Source organism: Mugil cephalus, chromosome 9 (genome assembly GCF_022458985.1).
Source record: "Mugil cephalus isolate CIBA_MC_2020 chromosome 9, CIBA_Mcephalus_1.1, whole genome shotgun sequence".
In the NCBI taxonomy this organism is placed as follows: Eukaryota; Metazoa; Chordata; class Actinopteri; order Mugiliformes; family Mugilidae; genus Mugil; species Mugil cephalus.
The window spans coordinates 4980944-4996869 of NC_061778.1; the positions used below are offsets into that span (position 1 = coordinate 4980944).

General features: G+C 41.0%; 1 protein-coding gene across 3 annotated transcripts in view; it reads left to right on the top strand.

Annotated features, from left to right (window-relative positions):
- cntn5 (contactin 5) overlaps window positions 1–15926 on the top strand; it is a 116642-nt gene that overhangs the window by 38305 nt on the left and 62411 nt on the right. For all 3 annotated transcript variants that reach the window (XM_047595213.1, XM_047595214.1, XM_047595216.1), the window contains exon 3: window positions 11423–11632. In XM_047595213.1, the coding sequence (XP_047451169.1) occupies window positions 11423–11632 (210 nt within the window). The remainder of the gene's footprint in view (window positions 1–11422; window positions 11633–15926) is intronic.

The following is a 15926-nucleotide window of genomic DNA, read 5'->3' on the forward strand; positions in this document are numbered from 1 at the left end:
AGGCACCTGTTTTTATTTGCAAAGGCACTTGGAGGGTTGTTTTCTTCTTAGCATCTAAACTCATGAACATTTTAAATTGCTGTCTGAAAAGTGTTATGAGTTCTTCCCCTGGCATTTTGTAAAAAAAAATAAAAAAAATCTATGGGGATGTGGGGGACTTTGTGAGAGAAAAGAAACTCTCTTTCAATTACGTGCGCAGCAATGTGCAAGCTTTTTTTTTTTTTTTATCCCCCATTGGAAATTGTATACTCCACTACAACTTTCAGATGCAATGTAAGGGACATTTCAGTCACTTTGAAACTCCCAGAGGACGACATGTCACAACAACATCTCGCAGAGAACTACAGTACAGTGCTCTCTGGCTATAAAGCAGCAAGCTATACAATTCAAAGATAGCGTCACCTATAATCCACCTTTTCTAATAAAACAACCGTAACCTTGCTAACACTCCACAGAACTCCATCTCATCTTTGTCTTACTGTTCTGTGCTTTCCGATCTTGCTTTAGGCGCTCCCCGGGTCAACATTCAACCTCATATTTGTACCAATTTAGCGGGGCCTGCTGCTTCAGAGATACAGCAGATGACAAGGCAGCGTGGTGGATATTGGTAGCAAATTGCAGCGCTGACCCTTCAACTCGCGGGGCCCCGTGTGGTTTATGAAGCAGATCTAAGACACGATGGAGTAAAATTACAGCCAGTACCTCGAGAGAATACGACGACACCTTTATTATCTGGTTGTCACGTATTGTCCTCCCATCCAGTGAGAAAGAATTGTTTTCCTTTTTAGATTGCAATTTTACATTAAAAAAAAAACAGAGGATTACACCACATTATGTGCAAAAATATTCTTTCACTGGTTGACAGTCGGATTGGAGAAATGACTCAATCCGAGACACAAAGAACATTTTGAGCTGCAGAATAACTGCATTGACTACTGAAAGCTTTCAGACCAACACAAGCACTTAAGAAATCTCAGAGAAATGTCTCATCTGTCGTGGGTGTCTTGCTGCTTTATGTGAGATAATAGGAAAGACCATGGGGCTGCTGCAGGAGGTGCTGCTGTTGTCATCATGGACAAAGAAGAAATGCAAGAAATGGATGGAGAACAAACAGCGTCTGGGCGAGAATGTATTGGTCCGTGTTGTTACCAGTATTTCGTAAGGTATTATTGACTATTGTATATAGACCCCTTCACGGTTCGTAAACAGGGGCGGGGCTTAACTGGATGCCCAACATCTCAAACACTGTAGCTTGTAAACGACAGTTAGCATATGTCACTGGTCTGTTTGGGCAAGAATGGACGAGGAAAACGTATATTTTAGAGAATATACTAATACATTCACTCCCTGAAACCGTGGGTTTAATTTTAAAGCTGTGATTGATTCATGGACCCCTAAACTCTCTCTCACTGGATGAGCGATTTAACCAAAAGAGGACACAGAGGGGAACCCAACAAAGATATTACAAGAAGTAAGTGGAACCTCTGTGGAGGGTAACCTAGTAATAATAATAGTAATTTGCGTTAGCTTAAACGTTAGCATTAGCATTAACGTTTAGCAAGAATCCCCTAAATAACGATTAAGTAATTTGTCAAATTTAAATTCAGTAGTGATGGGTGATTTTTTCGATTGTGGCACCAAAAAAAAATACAGCAAGAAGATATTTTCATGGTTGAAAGTGACAGTAAAAGTGTTTTGGCTTTACATGGTGACATCACAGTGGCGTAGGCCGTGAAAGGGTCTATAGACGGTATTCACGTGACATCGCACCAAGCGGAAGTCTCCATGGTTACGGCCACTGAGTGGCAAAACGTGACATTTGAACATGGAGATTGGTTGGAATCGTAGTCTTTAATCGTGTCTGTATTGTAAAATAATTAAAAAATGGGAAAGAGCGGTTGTGCGATTGACTGAAACAGGTATACAGGTATATTTTTTACAGATATCTGACAAAACAAAAGAGAAATAAATAAAAAAGAAACACATTTAGTTTCAGGTAATATCAATTTATGCTGTATTTTTTTGATGAAACCTTAAGTTACTTCTTAAGTTACGTTCTTGGAGGACTCTGAGATAAGTTTGTAGATGTTGTTTTAGCGTAGTAACAGCTGACAGAAACTATTTCAGTTCCAACAGTAAATAACAATAAAACAATAAACGGAATATTTGTGATCACTTCTCATCATCCTTTAACGGACTGACGTTACTTCTCAGCGTTAGCATCTTTTATTTAGCTACATTTATCATAACTGATGCTAATCCCCTTTTCCAGATCCATACTAGTTCGTATGGATCATTGTTGAGTCCTTAATTTGATCTGATGATCCACATTTTCTCTGATCTCACTGTATTTACTGATGGATTTCACTGTGTTTTTGCGTGGCCCAAGCTCTTAGTAACACCAATGTGTACCCTCTATAGCATTAAGATGATGTAAATACTCCAACTAAACAGAAAATGCAGGTTGCAAGTCGTTAATTAATATGCTTTACTAACTTATCTGACAACCTATAAACTCAGTAAAACACACAATCACATTCTGCTCACAAACTGGATGCACTCTTTAGAGATATTTGTATCTGTATTCATATCTAAATTCAGAAAAAAAGAACACAAACATGTGACGTGGTTGGAAAGTTTGGTTAAATTAACTGATATTCACATTAGAAAACAATCCACTGGGAAGCTTTCTGCATGTGAAGACTTGAACTAGTTAAACACGATTCTACACGGAGACATGTGTAGTTAAATTGTTACAGCTGAGTCAATCCTGTCCATTGATTTCTGATCTCAGGATTTGGTGTCTTGGTGTCTTGGGCACATATAGTTGACATAATTTGCCCTGCCTGCTCATTATAGGTGCCTCAACCAACTGCTACTACATTGTGTTGTGTTGTCTCACTGCTTTCTGAAATAATTGCCTCTTAGAGACATAGCCACCATCTTTCACATAGGTCGTATTTCTGCATCTTTACACTCTGTTTCCTTGTGGAAAAACAAATCATATATGCTGTTTTCTTTAAAACCAACACTGTGATTTCAGACAGAATATCTCTGTCTATTTCTGCACGTCCTATTTACATATCCACAGACAAAAACATGCATTGACAGTGACACAGTGTTTCCTTACATGCTGTATCCCATCCCATCTTGCCCATTTATCCAGTTCTGCTCTGCATTCCATTCCTCTATAATGTTTTGTGTTTTTGTTGAATGAGCAGTTTGAGACATACATCACAGCGTAGACAAATGAAATTCTATGGGCATCGGCGGGAAAACCCTGAGAAGAAGACACACGCGCCATACATCAGCGTTGACCTCAGGCGTATTGTTGCCTGCGATGACAGGTCTTTACTTTTGCTTGCTTCCTTTTCTTCTTCAGCCTTCAGAGCAATTTTTGATCCCACCCTTGCGTGTTTGTTTTTAATGGACTCTCAGTGGACTTTATCAGATCTCCATAAGGAACTCGGATTTCCTGCCATCATCGATCCCCACATTAACGGCTGAGGAAAACAAATTAGAGATGTCCCCATCAAGTTCTTTTTGCCCGCAATACGATCTCGATCATTGAATATTGGGTATTTTTTCTGCATGTTTTATAAATAAACACAATTACTTCTCCTCATCGATGAATCATAATAAAGGAGGTTAAAATGTAGACAGGAAACCTCTTCATTTTCATTATTGTAATGTCTTAAAAATGTATAATATTCTTGATCTAGACAGCTATCAAATCATTTCAGAGTTGTAAATGCTCTTGCCCCCCACCACTGAACGAATTCACATTGGAAAAAAAAAAAAAAAAACACTGAAGGACGAAGGATGAGACCTCTAACTAGAGGTGACTGTAACGTACCGAGGCGTAGAACTAAATTCTCCCAAATGGTCTTTATCTTTAAGAGGAACACATTCCTGCAACAAGTTACCACCACAGATCAGAAACTGCAACAACCACATGCTTTTTGAAATATAAACCAGGCATGTACTCACACAGCCTGAATAATTCACTGCAAAAACAGCATTATTAGAAAGAAGGAAAATATTAATATTAAATAAGCACAACGTTCTTGTCTCTGAACAAAATATAAGACGTGTTTCTTTGATACAAGGACTTTTTGCTTTCTTGAAATTCCTTTTTTCTTCAGTGTTTTCTTAATCTGATGTTTACTCTTGGGGTTCTTGGTCCGTTAATATTTTTCTATATGTAGTTGTGGGTCAAATGTTTTGCCATTCTTTTCTTGTTTGATTTGTCTGTCTGTGTCTGTAGTTGTCTGTTGTTTGATTGTGTTTTAAAGTCCTTTGTGTCTGTGTTGTGTAACTACCTTGGGACTACGGCAGAATTTTAGCATTTAGCAAATCTAGCATTAGTGCCAAGTCCAAAGCATTTACACTGATGACTAACGCATCAGTGTTGATCAATGTGCATTGTCCCAATTAAATAAGCTACTGCCTACTACTACTAGTAATAATAATAATAATGAGAATTTTCTTTCTTTCTTTCTTTCTTTCTTTCTTTCTTTCTTTCTTTCTTTCTTTCTTTCTTTCTTTCTTTCTTTCTTTCTTTCTTTCTTTCTTTCTTTCTTTCTTTCTTTCTTTCTTTCTTTCTTTCTTTCTTTCTTTCTCATATCTCACACACGCATGGTGCTTGAAAATCAATCCATTATTAATCTTAATGCTTGACAGATGAATTCCTGTATACCATTCTATTTCTTTAAGATTTTCATTATTTTCGAATAGTAAGGCATCCTTTGTTGTGTGGAATAAGTAACAATAAACTAACAGTATATTGACTCCTTTCACGATACAAATAGAAAACACTAATGTGTGGATAACCAGCTAAGAAATAGAAATCTATTCAGGCTTAACTTGCATATTGACACGATTACAACAAGTATTAAATCCCAGTTCTGCTTACATTAACATTATAAAACTCAACAGCAGTCTCTCTCCTTAGTTGGTACAACCAGACATGTTTAATCACATCCTTTAACGTTTGACTGCAGGCTCAGTCCGTCCATTGAGACATCTCTAAGACAAATGGCTGAAATGAGTGTTTCACGTTTTATTTTTTGTTTTTTTTTCTGGCAGAAGTTCTTACACAATAGTTACACGTTAGTTGACAGAACGGCTGACGGCTGCGATGTTAAATGTTAAGTGCCCTGATTCTGCCTTCGAGAGTCGCTGCTTATTTTTACCCAGCAATTACTTGACTAATGTTGGACCAAATAGTGGTTTTCCACTAGAACAGAACAGCTCTGAGGACTGACTATGCTTTTAGCACTCACTACTATCAGAAATATGTCACATTTTAGTGAGAGTGGCCGCACTTCAAACTGGTTTTCAATATTATCAGCAGCAGGAGCCACGAGCAGCCGTTCCCAGGGGTGGGATGCTGTCTTTGTCTGTTATAATACTTTTGACACAACGGTTTTTGTAATGGATTATTGACCTACTGTTCCCTTTGAATATCCTGAAAATACTCGCTTTGAAGACAGTGGCTCCTCTGTTCTACTTTATTTTCCTCTATACCTGTCTGTGCTGTCCACTTCTTTTCATTTCCATAGATATTTAAATCACACAGAAGCAGAAATGCCAGCGCAATTAGATTTCTCTCATGTTTAAAAGTGGGTTGGCCGGGCCTGATGTCTGGGGCCATTTTCTTTCCCCGTACCCAACCAGTCCGCAGCTGATTGAAATACAACGTTGCTCGGAGTGTTAACTGTGGAATGGTAATTCGGGGCTGGTCCTCAGTTAACTCTGAGGTATCTCAATATTAAAAGTGGGTTGCCCGGAATATAGATGTGAAGTGCTGTATAAGAGATGCATGAAGTCATTTTCACCAAGGGCAAAAGAGTCACACGCCAGAAATAGGGTTGTGTGTGTGCGTCGGGGGAAACGAATGAGTATTTGCATGCGCTACACACAGCCGGACCTTGCTATGAATATATTGATGTAAATAAACTGCTGCTGAAAAAAAAATATGTATGGAGCCGCAGCGAAAAGGAATGTGTTAACCGCATTTCCCCATGAAGCCGAATGGCGTAGTTAACGCTAGCAGTAGTCATTAGTCACAATCCTGCAGTGACTTTGTGTGGTTAAACTGTACTCAATGCAAGAAATGTGAAATCTATTTTTGGTGCCACCATCGGGGAGCGGCCTTCCTCCAACTGGCAGGAGAACCTGAGTTGCGATAGCCTCTACGCACAACAACAACAACAAAAAAATAAAATAATAATAAAAGAAGGAGAAGAAGAAGAAAAGAGTCATTGTTTATAATATCTGTGAGCATGAGAAGTCTTGGCAGTCAGGCTGCTTTGGTGAGCGCAGTGATCAACACTCTAATCAGTACCCGGGGATTTTAGATTTGGCATTTCAGAGCACACAAGTACATACAATAAGCCTGTGTGCTGACGCCAGAGTTAGTGGGAATTTTATTTTTTTTCCGCTATCTTTGCCGGAAGACAGTTAGAAAAGTTGCTTCGTAGTTTATACAGAGAAAAGATAAATTATCTTTGATTCGGGGGTTGTTTTATTGTAAGATTACAGTGTGTCCCGTCTCCAATAAGGATTTAGTCCTAAAACAGATCATACCCGAATAGAGACTCCCACAGTTCCCATTAGGAGAGGAGACGCCATACATCATATCGCGCCACTGCGGTATCATCGTTACTGGCAAGGTTGAAGCAGCTCGCACAATCCCCACAGTGCAGCCGGGATCAGGAGGAAAAGACTGGGTTTTAGTGAGTAGTCCCGTCTGATAGGAGGCGAGGTGAGGTTGCATATGATGTATGGATTGTTCTATCTGTAATGATATTCCGCTGAATAAATGGTCTCAAGCATAATCAGCTTCAGTCAATATAATCTCCCTGTGAAGGTCTTCATTAATCTTAAAGGCTATGGCTAATCATGTCCGTCTACTTGAGTCCCCATGAGCGTCTCACCTACTTACTGTATGATATCCTAATTAATTTTTCACACCGCGGTCCAGAGGCCGCAGACGAAATCTCGCAGAGACACGTTCCCCCGTGCGGTGTCAACCCAATGACCCAATACGTGAAGTTTCCAGTGTTTCCTCGGTCTTTGTTTCCCCAGGTGAGACGTGTCATCCTTCTTTAGTCTCACCTTCACCTCTGTTTGTGTGTTAAGTGTCTCGCCTCGGAGGCATAGACGTGTCCTCAGTCGTTCCTCCTGCGTGATCACTTACTGTAGACGTCTTTAGCGTAGGCATGGAAAGGTACCACAGTCTGATAGTCACACATATGACAATAGGAACAAAGTGAAGCTAACCTTTGGCTCTTTGTTCTTTGTCGGAGTTTAAAATGGCTCTTGTCTCCCATTGTTGATGTTATCGTGAGGCCGGTGTTAAGACCTGAAACGATCACCGATGACGCCTCTCCGGAGCTCCCTGAAATACGGCAGGTGCAGCCCTTTCAGCAACAATGAGTGTTTCTGATTCTGCACCTCCTGAAAGATAGGGATCAGGGAGATGTGCAAGGGTCATTGCCTTTATCAGATGGAGTTGACAGCTGACGAGAGTGCGAGTGCCTATCAGCGTCGGTAGTCAGACAAACAAAAGAGACTTTTTGCGGTGCGCTGCATCTGTCAGAATTCAGCCCCCGGTCCTCCTAACCTCGTTTTAATCTATAGGCGTCTAAGCAAACAGTTATAAAACAAGAGATCGAGTTGGGATGACAAATGGGAATACTAAACGCTTCAACTCCGCGCGGTTATTAAAAAATATTGATGAATTAAATTAAAAAGCGACCCATTCATTTCATTTATATTTTCTGCTAAGTTATGAGTTCACAACTGAATGAGAAATGTCAGAAAAATCTATCCAAATATCCCCGAATGACCGGTTTCTTTGGTCGGAGTCAACCTCGCTGTCAGGAGTCGTTACTGCCTCGCCGGTTTATTACTGTGGGGACGTGTAGCTACATCGAGTATAATCCAATACAACAACACTTTCCACCTCTAAAGACATTAAGAGTAATAAACTATGACATCATGTCTGAGCAGGTTGGGACGGTGAAAAACTCAGAGCCGTGTTTTTATTAAAGAATGTCATAATGTGGCTCCAGGACGTTGATGTTCTCTGCAACTGATTATGTCACATTTATGACAAACACGCCTTCGCTGTTCTTTATGGCTTCGAATCAATCAGCGTTAAGAGGAGGAGGAGGTATTTTAGGCCCAAGTTCTTGTTGCGTTATTCTTTTTGTCCGGATGACTTCCTCTGTGGTAATATCAGATATCCTAATAATTCAATTTGCGTGATTCAGTCGCAAAATAATACACTCGGTGCCGTGTAATCACATTTACAATAACATATTCATTAGTGCTAATCACAAACGAAGACCTCTGAGATTATCGTTTGTCACCGCAACAGAAACCGACCGGCTCTGACGCGTGCGACGCGCTCGCATGTAGATCTCCAGCTCAGTGGGAGAAATGAGCCATTTGTCCTGACAGCGTTTTGAACCTTGACTCAGTGAAGTCCGTGCAGCTGTCATCTTTTAACAGGATCAACCTATTTGGTAACGGGCGGCTTCCTCGTCATCACTCACAGCTTTTCTCAACCGAGCTGCAACAGTCACGGCCCAGCTGTCAGTCACCGAGATGACTGAGTTTCCCACACACACGCATGCGTGCATGCAACAAATGTCCGTCTGAGGATGACGGCTCGGTTACGGCTGGAGAGTTTGTGGGGAGCTCCGCATGAATTAAAAATAAAGAAATAAAGAAATGAGCATTAATAAGTGTTAGTGTGTCCCACTGAGCGTCCGTGTGTGAGCCTCATTACAAATGTGCACTGCAGCCCAGGAATTATTCCCTGGCTTTCTGTTGGGTTTTCTTTGCCCTGGGTCAGGCTTACAGGCTCATGTTGCCAGGCAGCATAGCGGCCACCTTACACCTCAGTAGCTCTACAACCTATGCACCACCAGGCCTGCACACTAATGAGATGTCAGAAAGCGAACCGTCGCGCAAAGCCATCGCTCAGCACTGTTTAAATCGACCCGTTATCTATTATTATTTAATGTAATTAGCATTGCTTGTTAAATATGCATGAAACCTCGTGAACCGTGCTGAAATGACCACATTTTAGCATCAAAGTGACACTCAATCACAGCGTAGGGGCTGAAGGAATAATGGCGGCGTGTAAATTCGGTTTTCAGATGTTGCGGACATCAGCAGTGGGACTGTGGTTTACCTCCCAGCTGAGCTGATTCTCGGCGGGATAAATGACTTAAGTGACTACCAGCCTTCTGCTAATTGCTTTGCTTTTCAATTTTCAGACTCACAATCCCTTTAATTTAAAATGGAGTCCTATATCCTGCTTCTCTCCGGAATATGTAATGCAGAAATTGCCCACTCTCCATTTGTAGATAGCAGCGTTTTTGCAGCTGACAAGTCCCCAAGGACATCTAATTATTTCCCAGTTTTGTTCAGGTCTTTCATAGCACTTTATCATGTTGTGCAAAACACTCCCCCCTTTGCAGAACTCTGATTAGACTCTTTCTGTGCTTCGAGGTTCTTGCTCTTTTGCATTTTAGTCTGAGCATTACATCCCCACAGCAGCGCTCCGGTATCACCAGACATTTTAGCCGTGTATTGACCGTCCTGTGGAGTTGCTTTGGGAACGATACACGGCTGATCAGCCATCGCCGAGGTAAAAATTATTTGTGTTATCCAGAGTCGTATCGTATAAGCGCGACACGTTGGCGCTCTAACAACACGAAGTGGACAGAATTCCTCCAAAATACAGCAGTGGAAGAATGTGATGACAGCTCCTTCAGAGAGCACAGTTGTGAAACCTTCGTTACTTTAAAGGAAGCTGCTTCTCTCCTGTTCTGTCACATTTACCATTTTATTCAATTTGAGACTTTGATGACAGTGATCAGCATAATGTGCAGTGTGTGTCTGCGGCTCCTTTTAAGAGCTTCATGAATTTTTTTTTTTTTTTTATCATAAGTGCCTTTTTAGACAGTTCTTCAAATGGCTGCTGCACAGAGCTATGAGAGCCAAATGGAAAAGACTCCTAGTATTGTCCTAGAAATGGAGAGTAAAATATTTTCACGAAGGGAGTTCAGGTCTTTTAACAGGTGCCTCGGTGCTGATTTGAAAAAGGAATTGTACTGTTAAGTGGATTTTACTTCTCAAACTGGACTGTATTTATACAAAGCTCTGCTGTGCTTTTTTCTTTAGAAATCTCTCGCTGTAAACCGTGGTTATACATTTTCTACTGTGTAGGATGTTTTTCACGGAGCTCTTTCTGAATTGTGATTCCTCTTTATTCTGCTGTCTCCACTTCTTCTCTCTTTGAGTCGTGTTCTTGTCTTGTAAACACTAGTTAGTTCGGAGAGTATTCTGCTCCCCGCGGATTGTGAAACTGACTGGAGCTCTTCTCTGTAGCCGCGGTTCCCAGTCTGGGCTCCGAGCCCTGCGAAGAGCGTGGCACCACATCACAAAGACTTCTGAGGGAATTCACTTGGGGACTGAATAGGCCTATTGCGGGGACCCTGGCAGAGTCGGTGTGTGATATGCAGCCTCGTGATTGGCTCAGCAGTGATAGGGGCGGAGCCCGCTGTGTACAGGAACCTTAGATTGACAGGTCTAATGTGGTGCGCTGTTGAGACAGCTCCTGTATCACTGAATGAGTGAAGTATTGACTGAAAGACAGCATCTTCTACCCCCATTTATCCCTTAACTAAAATATGTTGGATTCATGTTAATGTGTATTTAAAAAAATTTAAATTTTTGGAGGAAATTTAAAAAAAATATATATAAAATGTCTAATCAACCAAATATTTTGCGACCCCGCCTGCATTACCTACACAGACCCCCTGTTGTAGACCTATGCCCTAAACTATTACACTTCCCTTTTACTCTTGTTTTTGCAACAGTTGGAGCATCAATATGCATGAATTAAAACATGTCTGAGAAATGCAAATGTGTGAAGGACTCGTCAATATTAAAAAAAAACAAGAAAGTGAGATGATTTCCCAGGCGTTAACTTAATTTCAGTTTTGATAAAGGACACGATCTGACTTTTGAGGCCAGAAGTTGTTAATGACAGTTTTTTGGATCGAATCTCTGAATTAAACATCATGCGGTACAGAGACACTCTTGATGCTTTTATGTGGGATCTGGAGCACAGGTTTCTGTGTGTACATGGTGTCTGTGAACTGGGGTGTTCTGCTATTATTTATTTATTTATATATTTTTCTTGAAAGTTATGGGGGCTCCAAGCAAAAAAGGTCTGGAACCACTACTCTCTCCCTCTCTATATATATATATTGCTGCACTGTAATTTAATTTTAGCCTTTTGCATATATTTTTTTAATCTCTCCACGAGGACACTGATTAAAGACATTCCCCAAGTATATTTCTTGAATATCCCATTTTCTGTCCATTTCTGCAGACCTTGCGAGAGCCGTTGCGGCGCGGCCCATATCATACGCGGCCGTGTTGAGAATGAAACCAGACAGCTCTTCGTCGGTGCTCGGCTCGCGCAGCAGACCTCGGCAGAGCCACGGCGGCGGGCTGGTGACTTCTGACTGGCCCGCGTTCTCCAGTCACCCCCTGTCAGCCCTGAGTCTGCTCAGCTCTCAGGAGGACTACCGGAGCGAAGGTAAAACTAATGGTGCAGTCAAATCTATAGTTTATTTGTCTGAAGTCAAATGGAAAAGTTTTGCTCGCAAACAAACTGTACACAAATGGGACAACTTGAAAACAAGCCTTTGAGGTTTTATCCTCAGCTCATCCACAGATCATTTACACTCTGTGGTGTTCGTTAGTGAGGAAAACTGGGCGAGAAGGTTGAATGTGACTATGTGTTAAGAGTGTTTTACATTTCCAGCTATCAAATGTCAGCGTAGGCCTCCCAGTGCCTCGCATGGAGCTTTGCTTTTTTGAGTTATTTCCCGCTGTTAGTCCTGGATTACATTCTCTCTTCGCTGACCAGCTTCCCTGAAGTCACATCATGTGGGACCGAGACCTGAATTTTCAGGCCGTCTTAGCACAGATGGGTGTCTCCACACGAGTCCAGATGACAGCGTTCGCACCTGCCGAAATGAGCCCAGCCAAAAGGGCGGACACTCCAGAGTTTGCCTGAGCTCCTCCGGACCTGATTGGTGTGAATTCACTCCGCCGACGCCGAGCTCCGAGCTCCGGCCGACAGTCTGCCATCTCTGGGCTCGCGTCATGCGGGCAGGCTTCCTGTCCGTTTAGATTCGCTCTGGAAATGAATCTTGCCTGTCCATTATCACTGTGCACGGTCTGCAGTGACCAGGGTCGTGCCCTTTATGAAATTGAAGTGGGATCATGGCAGTATCCATCTCTCTTTGTGTTCCTGTCAGTATAGAAGCTGTACATGTAATGGATATCTTTGTCAAAAGGGAAGATTTAATACCCCAAACACGGGATGTGTGGTGGATGTACACTGGTGTCTCTCTGTCCCTTTTTTAAACAGTGACTAGAGGACGTAATAACGCATTTATGTCTCAATATATGATAATCATGCTTATTGCACCTGGCGTGGTTCATTAATAGAAATCTGAAGTAGTAGTTGAAACAGAATCAGCGCAAAATATGAATAACCAACAACGCCTCTTCTTCTTTTTTTTGTTTTTCTTATATCTTTTCCCGTCTTTGTCCCCCCCCCGCTTGTCTTCTTCCTTTCTGACAGCGTTCTCGCTGTGTTGCCGTACAGTGACTTACATCTCTATAACCAGGGTGAGGGTAATGCCTCTCCATTGTCAGTGGTGACAAGGCCATTATACCACAGCTCTGGATTGATGTTCAGTGGATGAAATGGATGCCAAAAAGTAATACACCTTTGCTGGCTTAAAGGGGGTATTGCTTTTTGCCTCTGTGATTGACAGATGGGCCATGGCACTTGAAGTTGAGCGATTTAAACCACTTGTGTCCTTGTGTGTGTGTGTGTGTGTGCGTTTGTATTTTCGACGAACACACACAGACGCAGACTTTTTTCGGACGATCACAAAAATGTATTTAGTCGCAGCTCTGGTGATTAGGCAGTAATTCAAGAAAGTCGTTTGTGGTTGCATGTGTCTTTTTTTTTTAGATCTAGATCTAAATTTAAATGGTTATCTGCTGCGCTGTGTGCATTATGTTCTCATTAAACCAGAATTACTGTGCTGTCAGAAAGGACAACGCTGGAATTTAAAAAGAAACACTGGGAATTTAAAGTGCCAATTTTAAGATTTAATTTGAAGTTGTTTACATCCGCATCCTCCGGTCTTTGCGGGAGTCCTCTTAATGCGTTCGCCTCTTAATTTGGGAAATAAAAAATAATTGACGAATCCAATAGGACGAGGAGAAGTCATAACGTTAAATTGTGTATCTTTTTGTAGTCGCTGAAATCTTGTAGTCATAGACGTCAGACCTCTCCTGCTCGTGCTCAAATCCTCTCTTTTTTTTTTTAATAAATAGAAATAATTATAGGCCAGGTGCGACATTTATGTAATTGTTGCGTTTGTGAATGGATGGACAGACTCAGCTGTGTGAGGAGGGTTTGGAAAATCTCGAGTCCTTTCGTCCTTTCATTTATTTCTAGCACCAGGAGCACCACAGGCGCTGAGTTGTTTTGCTGTATAGCACAGCGAGGTTTGTAACGTAATACTGATTCACTTTCCTCCAGTGATTAGGATATTACTTCAAAAGCTTTTTATTTCCCTGTAGAGCAGTGAACGGCTGACAAACGGTTGGTGAGATTATACCGTGTATATACCCTGAGAAAAAAAAAACACAAAAAAACAACCTAATTCTCTTTTTGGCATTAGATCATTCCTAAACAGTGACAAGGACTCGAGACAGGGTGACTCGCACTGTTACATTGTTGTGTATTTATAGTGTAATTATGTTTATTGACCTGTAAGAACAGACAGATTGTGTCACACGCGACTTTCTATTAACTGGGCCAAACAGCTCCTTAAATCCCGTATCTCACGTAGAAACTTTTTCAAACAGCACAAGATCCAGCTGTCTGTTGTGTGGTCGGAGAAGTGCATCTCTTCCGTGTTAACAGAAGGCTGGATCAAAGAGCAGAGCACTCTCAAGAAACAGAAGGGCATTGCAACCGAGGCTGTCACGAAGAAAATACTAGACGGGCAAACGCGCTGATATGTGAGCGCGCTTGTAGCTCGGGAGAGTTCAGTTTTTTACAGGAGAGCCACTTTAAATCACAGAGACGGAGAGGGAGGGAGGATGGCAGCTCAGATCCAGAAACGGTGTGGCATAGGTGTAGTCGTACTCGTACAGTTCGCATAATCGCGTATAAGTCAAGCTTTCATCGGATCCCTTTTCATTTCAGTGCAGCGTTATATAACACTCCCTCAGACTGTGGGCCATCCTTAACCCAAGACACGTATTGTTACATAGAGAGGATATTCCATTCTTGAACATATTTTAATTTAGAATAGAATATTAATATTATTCAGGTGTTTATTTGTTAGTTTATTTCCGTATTTAATCTGTAATCTCTGAGCTGATTTGGGTTCTAGTGACATTTTCTATAGTGTGTTATTTTCTGTAATGATTTATACCACAGGTCTTCAACCTGGGGTCAAGAAATCTTTGGTTGATTAGACATTTTTTATATAAGTTTTTTAATTTTCCTCCGCAAATTTAAATGTATTTAAACACAAATCCAACATATTTTATTAAGGGGATAAAGGATAGCTGATACTGAATGCAAATTGATAATAATAATTTATATTTATAAATAGCACTAGGATGAGTTTAATATAGAATACATATAGTAGGTAGGGGGTCCCTACTTAATCTCTCCATCAGTTTTGGGGTTCCTTGGTCTGAAAAGGCTTGAAAACCCCTAATTTATACTTTACGCCACTCCATTCATCCAGCTATTTAACCTCAAAAAGCTCCATATGTTATTACCAACTCCTCACCTTGTGTGACACACTTTTGATGGTGAATTGTGTATTAAAATGATGGATCATCAACAATGCAAGTGCCAGATTTCTTTACATTAACAAATCAGAGAGCCACCTGTGATGTGTGGTAATACGTTTTTTTTTTTTTTTTTAATATGTAACAGATATTTGCTTAAAGGCACCTGAAATGTCAAGTGGAGTCCTGTGTGTTTCCTCATATTTGCATGTTTGACCCCAGTCTGTTCCGCTTCATCTGTTCCGTCGTCTGTTTTTCTTGATCAGGAAAGCTGGCGACTGGCTAGACATGGGGAACAGCTATTAAGAACGGCTGCTGTTTGTTGCTGTCGACCGAACCACCACCACCACCACTGTTGATTATGGTCATAATTGGACGGTTGATGTAATTGAGGAAGAGAGCAAGATCATTTGTTTCCAGAGTGAAACCGTGCAAGTTTGACACTGCTGATTGTGATGAAGAGACGCAGGGGCATGCGGAGATTTAAAATAAACATTTCATAAGATTTAAAATTTTTATAGATTATTCCATTGTCTAAAATACCATGACTGGATGGTTTACCAGTTTACCACGAATACTGGTACATTTCATTTAATATTTCATATTATGGTGCGACTATGTCACCTCGTGGTGAATATGGATAGGTCTGAAAAATTAAGCGGCAGAGCAGAACGAGAAGTGAAAAAGGTGCCAGACGTCGCCCATTTTCTGGGGACAGTCCCTGTTTTGGATGACCTGTCCCTGAAAATGTCCCCAGTTGTAGCTTTTTATAGATGCGAAAAAAAAAAGATGTTGCACACAGACTACAGTTATTACGGTAGCCAGTTACGCTGCTGTTGACATTTAAATATGTTTAAATCTGAACAAATATGTCAAATTGAATGAAATCACAATTGTCCCTGTTTCTTCATTTTATCTTAATAAAATGTACTTATTATTATTTTTTTTTTCTCTGAGCTGTCTCTCAAGTTCCACATCAGCAGTCGGTGCTA